Raw genomic sequence first — 16,130 nt, forward strand, 5'->3', positions numbered from 1 at the left:
ACATACCCAATCATTGCACTACGTGAACATTTGGCAATTTTTCACGTGCTTGAATTGTATTCCATCAACCAAATTCGCATCTACGCGCACCCGTAAATTATTCACTATTTATGACTCATTTTCTCGGGAAAGTTCACAATGTGTCATTAACTTTTGGTTTTCGAGAGAATGTCACGCTATGGTAAAAACATAATTATGGTCGTGAAACAAAAAGTGAGTCATTTGCATCCTGTCAGGGTCGAGTGAACATCTTTGGTGGCAGCGAGAAATTTTTAACGCTCGCCATCCCCAGCTCGAAGCGTTGCTTCTAAGTTATCGCGAGCTAAATTTAAGAGGAAAAAAATCAAATACTCCTACGTCGTGAGATCACTAAGAAAAGAGTACCCTCTCGACACCGTTCTTGTTATAATTCACCTTCTGAAGACCTCATCAAAATATCTTCGGTCTTGCAAAATTTTACAAATTTAACAGGTTCTTAAGGACGAATTCAATGCTCCGTCGTTGACGAAACGTCGTTTTAAGGTAAGCTCTGAAATAATTAATTAAACTAAGTGGTTTGTCTCACCCACTCGCAGTGTTCCATCAGTAACATTACCAGTTTGTATTAACAAAGAAAAACTTTGTACATTGTGAAATATAGACAATCCGGTATGAGGCGTGGGGTCTTGGTTTCATGTGGGTCTTTCAGCAAAGTGAACCGGCAACAACACACTAGGCCACATGATCGCAGACAAGAGGAAGTTATGAAAATTTTATCGATGGAAAGTGCTGTGTCCCTGCTTACTCTATTTTTTTAGAAGAGTATTTAGTGAGAACTAAGAAAACTGAGTGTTACGAGATAATCTGAAGCCTTTTTCCTTTTTATTTTGATTATAAACTACCGTCTACGTGTTACATCCTGTTCGCATTATAGAAATTGAAAGAGGAAGCAGTTGTCATAAACACATGTTTCGAGGGGAAGATGTAAAACGCTCCTTGCTTATTAAATGATACAAAACTTGGCAGGTATTTTCAGGCAGAGAAAAATTTAAGGCGACAAATCAAAATACGAATTCTTTAACACATTATTTGACTTCTTTTGAAAAAATTTAGGTTATATTAAGAACATAGCGTAACTGAATATTTATCAGCATACCTGTGGAAAATGAAAATCCAGTTCGCACATACATTTTGGAATAAATGATCGTCTTCTTTGTTTTTTTTTGTCCTACATAAATTAACGAGTGAATCACATGCTCCTCGTTCTTGTTCGTCATAACTCGAGTCGAAAATTTTACGAAAATTTGAAATGAGATTGCCTAGTTGTATTTGTTTGTTCCACATAAAATCACGAGTGCACCACGTGCTACTCGTTCAAGTTTTTCATTGAAGGCATTTTGGGTTGCGGATATTTATCTATTAGTTTAGTTTGCAATGACAGAAGGAAATAGTCCAATATGAAGGAAAGAAAACATTACTATTAATCCGAGTCATTTCGTTAGTGCCATACCTCCTGACTGTGGTGTACTCAAAGTTCTACGGAGCATGCCCAAAGGTGTTAGGTTGAAAAAACAACATGGCGCGATCGGTAAGAAGTAAAGATTGTGTAGATTATTATTGCTTCTGAAGACAACAGGAAATATAAACCCGGGGTAAAATTGTCTCAAGTGGAAAGACTTGTCAGCAAGCGGAAATCGTCCAACAAAGTTTTGCATATTATCAGGATAATTGTGCAGAGTTGCAAACAATGGACAGCTGATTTTATGACGAGGGTATTTGCGTGTACACTCTAATAAATCACATTTGAATTACCTACCATAAAATACCTCTCCCCCACCAACCCTGTCAGCACCTAAAAACAAAAGATGTGATTTGCCAACTACGAGCTGTCAGTCTCACCTCGTAAAATTCACGTAAACTGGTTATTTACTTATAAAAACTTTAGGCGCTGATCTGTCAGATTTTTATGCGGAAAAAATCTGTCCTGCTTCGAGGTAGAACGGCTGTACTTTTGTTTTGTTTTGTGCGTCTTGACATAATTTGATAGGGATTAAAATAACTGTACGTCTGCATTTGTTAAACAGACTATTCAAGTCCAGAACTCGATGTGTGCACTTCTAGTGCATTAAGTATTCTTTTGTAACATAGCCAAAGATCTTGCGATGTCTACTGTTCAAGCCTTTTTCTCTTTTCAAAGAGGCATCAGAATTATTTTCATGTCAAATTTGCAGTAAACTGCTTGCGTGTCATCCTTTGTTTTCAAGGTGTCCGACCAGGTATGACTGAAAATGGCACCTCGCTTGGATAGGAATCCTTTTGTTGTTGCTTCTTACTTCCTGAAATTATCACTTGAAATTTGCTCGGTAATGTAAAAAAAACAACAACAACAACGCGAGTAATACATATATATCCAAATTCTTTCATCACATGAAAAGTTGTAGGACCTGATAGCATCTTAGGGACGGACCAGTAGATTTTTGATGCGGGGGAAGGGGGGGTATTGGGGTGTTGGGCAATAACCCCCGAAAAAATCGAGCACGGGCTTAATGGAAGAAAAAAAATCGTGCAATTGGCAAAAGACCCCCCCCCCTTTATCAAAAATCTAATGGTCCGTCAATAAGGTTCCTTTTTACGTTTTTCCAAAGTGGGTTTCATTTCCGAATGAAATTAACTTCATGCCGCGTTTACATGCAAGATAATTTTGATTATAAAAACAAGTATTTACGTCCCTTTTCTATGCTTTCCTCACTCCTACAGAGGATTCATACAGATATGAGTGTCGTACCGCGTTTACTTTACACAGGTACAAAAGGTCGTCCAGAATAAGTGTTTCGTTCTGGAATGAAAACCTCAATAAACTCATTCAGAAATGACTCGTTTGGAATAATTTTACTCTGGTATCATATGGCAACCGGAATGAACTCGTTTATGAACAAAACTCATTCCGATATTATGTGAAAGGCCCCAAAGAGTTTTTATTCCCAGAGCATCATGCTTTGCTTTCCTGCCAGAACACTATAAATTTCAATAGCGTTGAAGCAACAACCTGCTTTGAACTGCTACGCTGCCACTGAAACAACGATTACTGACCACAAAAGTGACATATTGTAATATTGCCAATTTAACATAAACAAAAATCTTCACACAGGGTAAATATTTATTTAATTTGTGTTGGTATCAATTATTGCGTGACTAGCTTCTGATATAGCTGGAATAGGGGAAAACACAACGTAAAACCTGGGCTCTCGGCAAAAAGTAATACCCAAGCGTAATATAATGACCAAAACAGCTTATTGGTCTTATAAAATCATAAATAAACTAGGTAAGAGTGTTATGTTAGAATTTTTTTTTACAAATTGTAGTGATTTATGCTTCGATATGCCAATAAAAGGTGGCGACAAGTAGGCACACCATGTATATTTCATAGTCGCTAGCAAGTAAATTTTGCCGGACATTAAGTTCGTCTCACGATAGAACAACACAATTACACAAGAAAATTTTTACAGTAACTTTATAACCATCCTTTTGTCTTTTAAAAGCTAGAAGCTCAGTAGATTCTCTCATATTGGTCATTGTTAAAACTGTCTTTGTTTTGATGCTACTTTTCGACATAGAAAAAGTATGTCGGACAAAAATATTCACCAAAAAATAAATAATTTTTTGCCAGCCTCAATAATGTCAAGGGATTAAGTTTAGATGATAAAACAAAGGATTATGCCGATAGAAATACCGGAGGTCAAGTAAATTCGTTACATGAGGTCACACAACTCGGTTAATATTCAGAGTGAAAATTTGCATATTTGAGCGGTCGAACGAAAAAAATCATTTCTCAGAAACTAAAATATATTTTTAAAAAAACTGCACCACCATTATTAGGACATATTGGGCTACAAAATATGAAAGTAGGATAGAAAACGAATTTGGACGACTTGCCGCTGTTTGTCGGATGCATGTTGACATTAGCTCTTAGTTGGCTTCTGATTTTGTGTCTATGTATCCCTCCCATTCTCGGAAGGGAAAAAATATTTATTTTGCAACTGGGTAATATGTTGAGCTGATGTTTAAACCATTTTCAATCACCTTTTTTTCAGGCCAGGATGACTTAAAAGAACAACTTTTTAAGAAGCATCAGTCTTGTTACAGTTGCTATGGCTACAGGAAGAAGTTCAATTAAAGTTCCATGTGAAAATGAAGACTTACCTGACAAAGAAAATGCACCAGATTTTGACGAGGACACTTTACGAGGTGAGCTAGGTTCAACTTCGGCTTCAGTTATTGTTAGAACAATTTCTATTCGATCAGTTTCAAGAATGCAAGCAGATGTGGAAAAGGACATTTACAGTGTATGACCACTTTAAAGGATATTTGGCCAGTCATGACTCTCTTGTATGATTACAATATGCTGTTCATTGAGAAGATCTATGACACAGAAACTTTTGCTATTTTCTTTTCTAACAGTTCAAAGCAATAACACAAAGTTATAATAAGTTAAGACTTTATTTGATCATCATATAACATCCACTGTGTAAGTTTGCATCATAGGTACCATCATCATCATCACCATCATCATCACCATCATCATCACCATCATCATCACCATCATCTTTCTATTTTAATGAAACATAATCACTTTGAAACCTTCAACATTCCCTCCCTTCTCCTCGAGCAACCCACAGGCATTTGATCTTCATCGAAGCCAAAGAGGGTGGGGGGGAGGGGGTTTTAACCCTGCCTGGCTGGCGTTAGAGAATTTGAATAAAAACTGTCACATCTAATTTCCAGTAGAGTACAAGTGTTAATTATCATTGAATATGGAGGTGTTTAAGGTAGATAGTGTACTTTCACTTACAAATGGCTCAGAAGAAATAAGGCTTCAAGGTCTAGGTTTTAAAGCTTGGTCAATTAGTTTTTAAAGCTTGATCAATTAGTTGAAAGTGAAATTCTTAATTATTTCGCCTTTTACATAAGATTTTGGGGGCATTTGAACAATTTATTAATTTTGCCCAGGGAATAGGAATTTTAGGAATCTCCAGGGGTTTGCCTCGAATTGAGTGACGCTTATAATTCTCATCATTATTCTTACCCATGTTGTCACCTACATTGTTAGCATCATCATAACTATTGAAAATCTGCAGATTTTAAATCTCCAGATCTTGGCAGCTCTGACTATACACGAATAATTATTAACTACGACCACAGACTTTGACACCCATTTTTTAATTTTTTTCGAATTATTTTATTTTTTCTTTGCAGCCACAGCTGATGTTTATAGGAATGAGGGCAATGAGGCCTTCAGGAAAGGAGATTTCATCACTGCTATTCATTTTTACACCAAAGGAATTAAAATGAACTGCAATGACAAAGAACTGAAGGCCAAACTGCACAACAACAGGGCAATTGCACATTCTAAACTTGGTAAGATGATGAGAGCCTTAATATGCATTTTCTTTTTCTATTTTGAAGCTATTGAGTTGTCAGTAGTATTTTTCTGAAAAAGGTGATGATTTTGAATGCATGCCCGGAAAAATTTACATCTTATCTTGGCCTCTCAAATACACAAAGAAGTAACCTCTTACCCCAGATATCAACGAGCATCACAAGTTTTTCCCAAAATTATAGTAATGGTAGTTGGTTTGCAACATGTATGGTTAATCAGAGATATTTATTTCAATAACAGGAAATCACCAGGATTCACTAAGGGATGCAGAAGCAGCCATTGAGATAAATCCAACTTTCCTTAAGGCAACTGTGAGAGGTTAGATATGTTAGCTGTACTATAATAATAGTAATAAAAAAAAAGAACTCGACACTCTAAGGTTAAATGAGGTTAAATGGAGTTCAATCTTGTCTCAATTGACTTTAATTAAGAGGTCAAGACCACCCTGATGTACATTTGAATCCAGCTCTTGACTGCTCCGCCATTACTTCCATTAATCATGATGAGAATATTATTTTGAACGGGATGAAGAACTCAATGCGGAATGCAAAGCAAAATTTCAGCACGAATATTTTAGTTCCTTAAGTTCAATGAGTCACAGGTGTCAGATATGTTAAGAGCGTGTCCACGAGAGCACCGGACAGTCGTGCTACATGCCATCTCACCGATTTCAATGAAACTTTGCCAGTTTAAAGGGTCTACCCCAAAACTCATAAAGACAAACTGGTTTCTGTTTTGGTTTTTTTCTGTGGGGGGATAGACCACCCCCTCGGTTTTTTCTTAGTTTTCACCAAGAAAATCGCTTCAAATAGGTAAAATGTATGAAGCTATCATTGCGATGGTATTTAACCAATTACTTTTAGGATTTGCACACATACTTTTACATCCTTAGTTAATGCCTGCTGCGAGCATCAGTCAGTTTGACCGACGGCTTGTCAATCAACAGAGACAAATATACGACTGTGTTTTTAGACTTTTGGATTCATCTAAATATTTTACAACTTTGAGGTCAAATAACCCCCGTTGCCAGAAAGCTACAACACTTATCTTAATTACCCTTTATAACCCATCATTTCATCTCTGAAAATCATCAAAAAAATCTTTGATCAATCTTCCTCATTCATATTTACAGAGGGGGACCTCATCAATAAACCAATTTTTGTTACGGCAGATAACCGGCTAAAGTATCGAGCGATTTGCTGCTGTATCAATTACAACCGGTCAGTCTTAGACAACATTTCTGGCTGGTGTCGTCTCTAAAAACTCTCTCGATATTTGGGAAATCACATTAGAGGCGGTTGCCTTACTAGTTTCCTCCCTTGCCCAGCACACGTCTAGGAGATAATTCTCTGCTTTCTGAGAAAAGATGGCTGTTTTTTGTGTTTTCCAAAGAGCCCATCCAAATTCCACTTAGCTAGTTAAGGATTGTTCGTCAGAATTTTTACCTGAGGTCCGACCTTGAACGTAGCCATCCCCTATAGAATGGCAAGCCGGTCTTAGTCCATTTCCTCTTGATCTTATCCTAGGCGGAATTTTTTTGTCGGCTTCACTGTGTTTGTCTTTGTCAGGGTACATTTGGATGGCAGCCAATGACTGAAACGTCTTGATACATCCTTCTTTTAGCAAGAATATCTCGCTTTCTTGTTCCGTCTATGACGGATTGGGTATAGTTCTCGCGATGACCCGCGTTCAGAAATCTGTGCACGTTGCTGATAACCACCCGCTTCTACGATTAGTTTGCTGAAGGTTTCTAATGTGATGAGCCTAGTGAGACCCTGAGGTTCTTCAAACCGTGCCAGTTGGTCTGCGCTATAAACTTGTCGTAGTTCTTAAGTCAGAGGGAGGATCGCCCACCTCTATCTATGTGAGCTCCTCTACAGTACCTGCGTATCCCTAGCAATCATATGACATAGAGTTCATCTCAGTCACAAATCACCAGCTAGGAAAACTGATGTTCAGATAAGCGCTCTTCTTGCCCTTCTTCCTTATTCATTGCCGACTCCAAGATAGCAGCTACAGTAGGCGTTCTATTTAGGTGTACAGTCACCTTGCCGCCACCAGGAAGACTCGCCACCAGCTTTGATTTCTTTTGCCATCTGCAGATTCATCTCTCTCCTACTTTATGTCTCCGATTTTTATGAGGAGGATACTGGCATTTACGAACCCGAAGGTCTGAATCTCACACCAAGTTGTGCACGATATTTGAGGTACATCGTGAAATCGCGGCCTTCGTAATCTCCAAATAAGCCAATACGCGCTAGAATAAGCTCCATCTCGGACGAAACGCATGTTTGGGATACACCGACGTCTCTCATATGTTTTTTTTAAGCTGTATACCCACGAATTTAGAGCTATGAGCTGTTGCCGTCCTTTTCCAGCGCGAGAAAAATAACATTTGGTCCTACAGTTAGTTGCAAATGAACAAGACAATTGCCCCATCTTGACTTTATCAATTCGAGTGTTAGATTGAATTGAGGGCTTTTTAGACATTCGATTTCTTATATGGCATTACTATGAAGACGTAATACAACTGATACACCTACACTACATAGGATTAACAATGTCTGTTGCGCTGTTGCGAGAAGGAGGAAAATATTACCGGAAGTGTAAACTCTTTTTAAAAAGAGTTTCAGAGACGTTTCAGAGATGTCTATCTTTGATCGGCTGTCACAAAAAAATGACCCCCACTTAAATTTACTTGGAAAAATGAACTTACCAACTCCTTGTTGAAAAAATTGGAATTCATTTGACCGATACGCCGGCTTTTTCCTCGGGCTGCTATAGAACAGTTCATAAATTGACTAATGAATAAAATGTTTTGAAATACCGTTCGAAATTTGCCTTTTTTTTCTGCGTGCAAATCAAGGGTAGACAAAGTTTTTAAAACATTTGACTAGAATTTCATGGAGTTCACCTCGATAATTTTCGTCGGCCAGAGTCAAGACGCGCCAAGGTAAGCGACATCGCCCTCCAGTAAAATAATTTTCCAAAGAATAAACGTGGCAAGCGTGAGGAAACGCACATTTTTTTTATCATTGTGATCAAAGCCCAATGATGTACCTAAACTGGTACTTACAGTATCAAACCATTGATTATGACAGGATGAGCTTAATTTTTCTGTCGAGGTTGACGTGATTTCACATTAAAAGCGTTTTTGACGGAACAGACTAGTGAGCATCGCTGCACGAACTGAGAAAGTAAAAACTTGTTTTTATCTCCCACGCGTTTCGTCTGACAAAAGTAGACTTCATCAAAGATTTTTCAAGTAGGGTAAATAAGCTTTCTCATATACAAATAGTAAATAAGTTGTCTCTTTGTTATTGAAGCCAATGGATAGAATTCGCCAGGTGCGCCTAAGGTGTTATGCATGCGTGACATTTTCCGGACGTTACATGTACGAGTACGTGATCCGTTTGAGGGTCACAGATTTAGGGTAAATATTTCACCCCTCAACATCACGCAATGTCTCTAGTTTGTAGAAGTCTTAGAACGTTTCATTATATGGAGTTGCCTTCTGCGGGTAGAAGGCTACAAGCGAATTTCTCAGGCGTAATTGCCTTTGATTTCTCAATTGATGTTGTCGCAAACACAGTTTTTGGGAGTCGCGAGACAAAAAAAACTTATCAGGACCTAGTCTCATGTTCTAATGGAAATAAATAGCAAATAAAAACACATTTTCTTGAGAAATAAAGTCACAAATGACGGGGGTTCTCTGAAACAAATAGTGATAGAAAAGGATTTCAGTTCTGGTCAATATTGACTTTTCATAGCCTACCTCCAAATCTGAGAGAACGCGCTGAGGGAATAAAAAAACATAAATGTGTGATGATGCAAGCAAGAGAAAGAAAATCCAAATGAAGAAAAAGGAGAAAACATGGGAACCCGTGTTGCAGCGTGCAGATATCTTTCGAGCCAGACCTTCACACACCTAAGCCCGATACCACCCAGAGAAACTCGAAAGAGTCCTGTATATGAACTAGCTCGCACGTGCTCGCAGGAAAGGCCATGACAATCAGCGAAAATAATAGCAAATGCAAATGATATTTGCAGTCAAAAAACAGGAAAATAAGATAACAGAAGGATTAAGAACTTTCTAGAAGTGTCTTCTTGAAAAGAAAAGATGAACAATTTTTACTTCTCATGAAAAGTCACGCAGTAACCCTACAAATACTATTTCTATACGTGGAATTTCTTGATGGTGGAAAGTGGAAAAAACATTTTCCAGTCTTATTTTCTGGAAACATGGCGTAGGTAATGAATTTATGGGGCTATTGATATTTCCTATCAAATAAGGGGGGGCAGAGTTTCCCGTCATTCGCGGTATGGAAAAGCCGAAGTTGTTACACTCGGGAACTTGTACGTCAACAAGCAGGCGACATGTGACTTTAAAATCTCCTCTACTGTTACAGTTTCCTTATTGTAAACTGTGCGATAATGATAATAGACGATCAAAGTATAGGCTAATGAATGTTTTGTTCTGTACAAGAGCCCTATGTCCTGTTTTTTGCAAATCTTCAAAGTAATAAACGACTGAAGAAAGAAACGCAACGATTTTCCCATTGATTTTTCGTCAACATGCATCTCTCTAAACGTGAAATTTCCCATTCCTACAAAAAATCTCGAAAGTTTTTCACATTTTTCACCCTTCTTGATCAATCATCTTGTATAAAGAGCTAAAAAATGTAGGTTTATTTTGTCAAGTGACCGCCTAGAGCAAGAAGTGCGTGACAGGTGTAGTTGAGAGAAACTTGTCACAATCGCAGATTTTAAAAGGTATCCAAGACAAAAATACGATAGTGCCCAAAGATTTTTTTGATGATTTTCGGAGATGAAATGATGGGTTATAAAGGGTAATTAAGATTAGTGTTGTAGCTTTCTGGCAACGGGAGATATTTGACCTCAAAGTTGTAAAATATTTAGATGAATCAAAAAGTCTAAAAACACAGTCGTATATTTGCCTCTGTTGATTGAGAAGCCGTCAATCGAACTGACTGATACTCGCGGCGGCCATTAACTAAGGATGTAAAAATATGTGTACAAATCCTCAAAGTAATTGGTTAAATATCATCGCAGTGAGAGCTTCATACATTTTACCTATTTGAAGCGATTTCATTGCTGAAAACCAAGAAAAACCGGGGGGTGGTCTATCTCCCACGGAAAAAACCAAAACAGAAACCAGTCTGTTTTTTTGAGTTTTGGGGTAGAGCCTTTAAACTGACAAAGTTTCATTAAAATCGGTGAGATGGCATGTAGCATGACTGCCCGGTGCTTTCGTGGACACGCTCTTAAGTCACTATCTAGCTGTTTTAGAAAGAAGGATCAGGACTTACCTGACTCTTAGTGTTTTTGTGGGAGTTGTTGATCCCAATTTAAGTGTTCTTAGAAGTTTCAGTTGTCTGTAAAGCTAAATAAATCTAACTGAAACCTAATAGGGCCTGTTTATTCTTTTCCGTTTAGTTTTTTTGTTTTGGTTTGTTTTGTTTTGTCTTTTTTTTTCTTCTGGTCTGTAATGATTTCAATGGTTTCAGGTTCTTTTCTCAGGATTGAGCTACAGTAATAGTATGCTTGTTTGTGTTGTTGCCTACAGGAGCCACTGCTTGTGTTGAATTGAAGAGATTTGAAGAAGCAAGCACTTGGTGTGATAAGGGACTAGCTGTATCCTTTGAAGGAATCTTTCATTTTTAACCGTGGGTATAAAAAAAAAGTTTCCATAATTTGATGATTTAAGGGAGAAAATACAAAGAAGGGTATTAATTATGATGGGAACTTATCAGTTCATATACTTTAAGTGTGTGTGATTAAAAACATAGGAGAAGTTTTTACCTCATGACTTATTAATGAAATTACTCATTTTAGCCAATTTGACTTAGTTCTACTATCCATGCCAATAACTGGTACATTAGTTTAAATAACCCTTTAATTTCCCAGACCAAATTTGTAATTATCCTTACTGTCAACCATACAATTCTTGTAATGTTAGTACAGAGAATTCAGTATTGCATCAACTAACTATTTTCAGATTGATATATTTTTTTTTACTCTCAACACTTATCTGATTGATATTGTGTTGTTATTGTAAGGAAAAATTCTCTTTTGGTCACTCACGGGAGTTAAAGGGTTAGAAGACTAATATTCATCCAGTTTATACATAGTCCTTGCGTAGATGATCTCTCTAAAACAAGCCAGAACAAAAAGCTCGGTAATGTTTACATATTTTATGTAGATTTTCTTGCCTTCGACCTTTTTCCACTACTTAGAGACTCGGAAACTTTCGTCCTGCTTTCCTATGGACAAATAAAAATTTTAAAGACATGTCTTTGTGTTGTAGACTCATTTCTTCCACTGCTGTAAAACATTTGTCTGATGTTAAAGCTATATTAATTTAAAAATTGAGCAAGTGCTGCTCAGTTTTTGGAAACTAAGGATTAAATCTAGATATTTCGCGTTAAATTTTGAGGCTGTAGATAGAAAAAACATTTTTTGAAGTGTAGATTTGGTTCATAACTGACTTCAAGACTGAATGTTGATAAATCATCTACCTTTCATGCAAAGCCCTCCTAATGGGCCATTTTATAGTCGTGTACTTAGTTGCCAAGCCTTTGATTTGGAGTGAGGCTGAAGGTGACCTGTTGTGATAGAGACCAGTATCTAGAAACGATAATAACAAAATAGTTTGCATTTAAAAAGCAGCAATTTTTTTATCATAACAAGGTCACCCTTTATCATCCCTCTTGTTCAGAGGCTTGGGAACTAAGCACGCAAATGTTAAAATGGACTATTACATATCAATATGATCAGAAACATAATCTCTTGTGTTTTTCCACATTTAACCCTTAACATAAAAAAAGATTGACAAAAACAATACGGTCTTGTTGTCATTAAAACTTCAGTCTGTCAGAGAAGTGGGAGATAAGTCCATGGAGGAAAAAGATCCTATTAGTCATGACCACGTTAGTGCAAGTTCAGGTGATATCAAGAAAGTCATAGACTTCTATAATTGGGGAGAAGAAGCCATAGAGTACCTAAACCTATATCTTAAAAAAGCTAAAGAAGTAGGAGACAAGCATGGGGAGGGTAACGCTTATGGCAGTCTTGGCAATGCTTATCACCGTCTGGGTGATTTCAAAAAAGCCATAGAGTACCACAACCTACATCTTAAAATAGCTAAAGAAGTAGGAGACAAGCATGGGGAGGGTAACGCTTATGGCAATCTTGGCAATGCTTATGGCCGTCTGGGTGATTTCAAAAAAGCTATAGAGTACCACAACCTACATCTTAAAATAGCTAAAGAAGTAGGAGACAAGCATGGGGAGGGTAACGCTTATGGCAATCTTGGCAATGCTTATGGCCGTCTGGGTGATTTCAAAAAAGCCATAGAGTACCAGAACCTACATCTTAAAATAGCTAACGAAGTAGGAGACAAGCATGGGGAGGGTAACGCTTACGGCAGTCTTGGCAATGCTTATCAAAGTCTGGGTGATTTCAAAAAAGCCATAGAGTACCACAACCTACATCTTAAAATAGCTAAAGAAGTAGGAGACAAGCATGGGGAGGGTAACGCTTATGGCAATCTTGGCAATGCTTATGGCCGTCTGGGTGATTTCAAAAAAGCTATAGAGTACCACAACCTAGATCTTAAAATAACTAAAGCAGTAGGAGACAAGCATGGGGAGGGTGGTACTTATGGCAATCTTGGCAATGCTTATCGCCGTCTGGGTGATTTCAAAAAAGCCATAGAGTACCACAACCTACATCTTAAAGTAGCTAACGAAGTAGGAGACAAGCATGGGGAGGGTAACGCTTATGGCAGTCTTGGCAATGCTTATCAAAGTCTGGGTGATTTCAAAAAAGCCATAGAGTACCACAACCTACATCTTAAAATAGCTAAAGAAGTAGGAGACAAGCATGGGGAGGGTGGTGCTTATGGCAATCTTGGCAATGCTTATGGCGGTCTGGGTGATTTCAAAAAAGCCATAGAGTACCACAACCTACATCTTAAAATAACTAAAGCAGTAGGAGACAAGCATGGGGAGGGTGGTGCTTATGGCAATCTTGGCAATGCTTATCAAAGTCTGGGTGATTTCAAAAAAGCCATAGAGTACCACAACCTACATCTTAAAATAGCTAAAGAAGTAGGAGACAAGCATGGGGAGGGTGGTGCTTATGGCAATCTTGGCAATGCTTATCAAAGTCTGGGTGATTTCAAAAAAGCCATAGAGTACCACAACCTAGATCTTAAAATAGCTAAAGAAGTAGGAGACAAGCATGGGGAGGGTGGTGCTTATGGCAATCTTGGCAATGCTTATCAAAGTCTGGGTGATTTCAAAAAAGCCATAGAGTACCACAACCTACATCTTAAAATAGCTAAAGAAATAGGAGACAAGCATGGGGAGGGTAACGCTTATGGCAATCTTGGCAATGCTTATCGCCGTCTGGGTGATTTAAAAAAAGCCATAGAGTACCACAACCTACATCTTAAAATAGCTAAAGAAGTAGGAGACAAGCATGGGGAGGGTGGTGTTTATGGCAATCTTGGCAATGCTTATCGCCGTCTGGGTGATTTCAAAAAAGCCATAGAGTACCACAACCTACATCTTAAAATAGCTAAAGAAGTAGGCGACAAATCCTTGGAGGCAACGGCCTACTGTTCATTAGGATGCGTTTCTGAGTTGCAAGGTGGACTGCCAAAAGCCGTTGAACATTACCAAGCTAGCATAAGCTTATTCAATTCCTTGAGAGTACTTCTAAAATCTAAAGATGAGTGGAAAGTTAATTTTCGAAATAAGCATCAAATCGCGTATACGGGTTTGTGGAGAGTTCTCGTAGAACAAGGTAATGTAGATGAAGCCTTATTTGTTGCTGAGAAAGGACGAGCTCAAGCTCTAACCGACCTCATGGAATCCAGTTTTCGTGGTGGAACAAGTCACCAGAAGGGAGATGATGAAGATTGCGCAGTTTTAAAAAACGTTCCATCAAACACTGTCTTTCAGGCAGTGGACGAAGCTAACGTCAATCTTTGGGTTGTGTCCGAAGGAAAACAAGTTCAGTTAAGACAAAGTAAACTCAAAGGTTTTGTTTCAGAGAATAGTGGATCTAGCCAGTCCTTTGAGTCGTTCATGCTCGGTGTCTATACACAACTTGGTGTTCGTTCTAATGTGAGATGCGAGAATCGATCTTTAGATGCTTTGAGGGAGGGCCGTTCAAAAGTGGATGAGAAAACCAAAGAAGCCAACCCTCAACCTCACTTCCAACAAGACGGATGCTTGAGCAGTTTATATGATATCGTTATGAAGCCGGTGGCTGACTTGATTCAAGGGGATGAGCTACTCATTATTCCTGATGGACCCCTGTGGATCGCTCCTTACGCTGCATTGAAGGATGGTAATTCTAAATACCTGTGTGAATCGTTCACAATCCGAGTCGCTCCATCGTTAGCAAGTCTTAGACTCATTGCCGATTGCCCAAATGATTATCACAAAAGCAGTGATGCGTTACTTGTAGGAGATCCGTGGGTATCCGAGGTTACTAACAGCGAGGGAGAGAAAGTCCTCGAGCAGCTTCCGTGTGCTAAAGAAGAAGTAGAAATGATCGGAGAAATTCTGAATATCACGCCAATCACTGGCAGAAAAGCCACGAAACGTGAGGTGTTGAAAAGACTCAGTTCCGTTTCCTTAGTTCACTTTGCGGCACACGGATGTCCGGAAACTGGCGAAATTGCTCTTACACCTGACCCAGACCGAATATCTACTGTGCCTACGGAGAAGGAGAATTACATTTTAACGATTCGAGATGTGTTGAATGTTCAACTTTGCGCTAAACTTGTTGTGCTCAGTTGCTGCCACAGTGGTCGGGGCGAGATCAAGGCTGAAGGTGTGGTTGGCATTGCGCGCGCTTTTATGGGGGCTGGTGCTCGGTCTGTTGTGGTGTCCCTGTGGGCGATTGATGACGAGGCTACTCTCGAGTTCATGAAATGCTTTTATCAACACCTTGCAGAAGGTAAATCTACAAGCAAGTCACTGAACCTGGCCATGAAAAGCCTCAGAGAATCAGATGAGTTCCACGACATCAAGTACTGGGCGCCCTTTTTGCTGATTGGAGATGACCTCACGTTTGACCTGATGGCAAAGGAAAGAGAAAATTTGAATAGAAAATCAAATAAATGAGAAAATTTTATTTTTCATCTCAAAAGAATGAAGTAGGAACTTGGAAGGTTTAAAATGTTTCTCTATTTTAAACAATTTTTGGCTATTTTTCTTTACTTTTTACTTTTTTGTTAAATGGAACTTGAGATGTGCAACTTTACTATGGTGAAGAAATAAACCAGTCTATTTCATTATATTTTGATCAGTGGAATTGTCATTTTTTGTTACTTTAACAAATTTAAATGCTTGCGAAGAGAACGAAATGCAACAAGGCCTCTGTTATGAACGAGGTTTTCATTTCCACCAACATGTCACTTAGCTCTGTTCCTGTATTACAATCAGTTGTATGGAAAATAATTTAAAGGTTATTTCTTTTACCCAACCAGGGGCTTTTCCACCGGATTTTAATTACCTATGCTCTAAACTTTTGATAAGCAAAGAAACAATTCAATTTTCCAAAACTTTGATTGAATATGTATGTGAATTGAATATGTGAATTAATCTTAGACCGTTTTCTACATCATAAGTTACTTTGTTACAATTTACCTTCATCTTTACAAAAAAATTGATTA

General features: G+C 38.2%; 1 protein-coding gene across 1 annotated transcript; it reads left to right on the forward strand.

Annotated features, from left to right (window-relative positions):
* The first annotated feature begins 271 nt into the window (after positions 1-271).
* Positions 272-15,965, forward strand: LOC131774213 (tetratricopeptide repeat protein 28-like). Its single transcript, XM_066167297.1, has 6 exons — positions 272-522; positions 4,071-4,224; positions 5,233-5,394; positions 5,657-5,734; positions 11,004-11,071; positions 12,265-15,965. The coding sequence occupies exons 2-6, from the start codon at positions 4,128-4,130 to the stop codon at positions 15,577-15,579; spliced, it is 3,720 nt and encodes a 1,239-aa protein (XP_066023394.1). The 5' UTR covers positions 272-522; positions 4,071-4,127; the 3' UTR covers positions 15,580-15,965.
* Positions 15,966-16,130: the final 165 nt, after the last annotated feature.

Source organism: Pocillopora verrucosa, chromosome 5 (assembly GCF_036669915.1).
Source record: "Pocillopora verrucosa isolate sample1 chromosome 5, ASM3666991v2, whole genome shotgun sequence".
Lineage (NCBI taxonomy): Eukaryota > Metazoa > Cnidaria > Anthozoa > Scleractinia > Pocilloporidae > Pocillopora > Pocillopora verrucosa.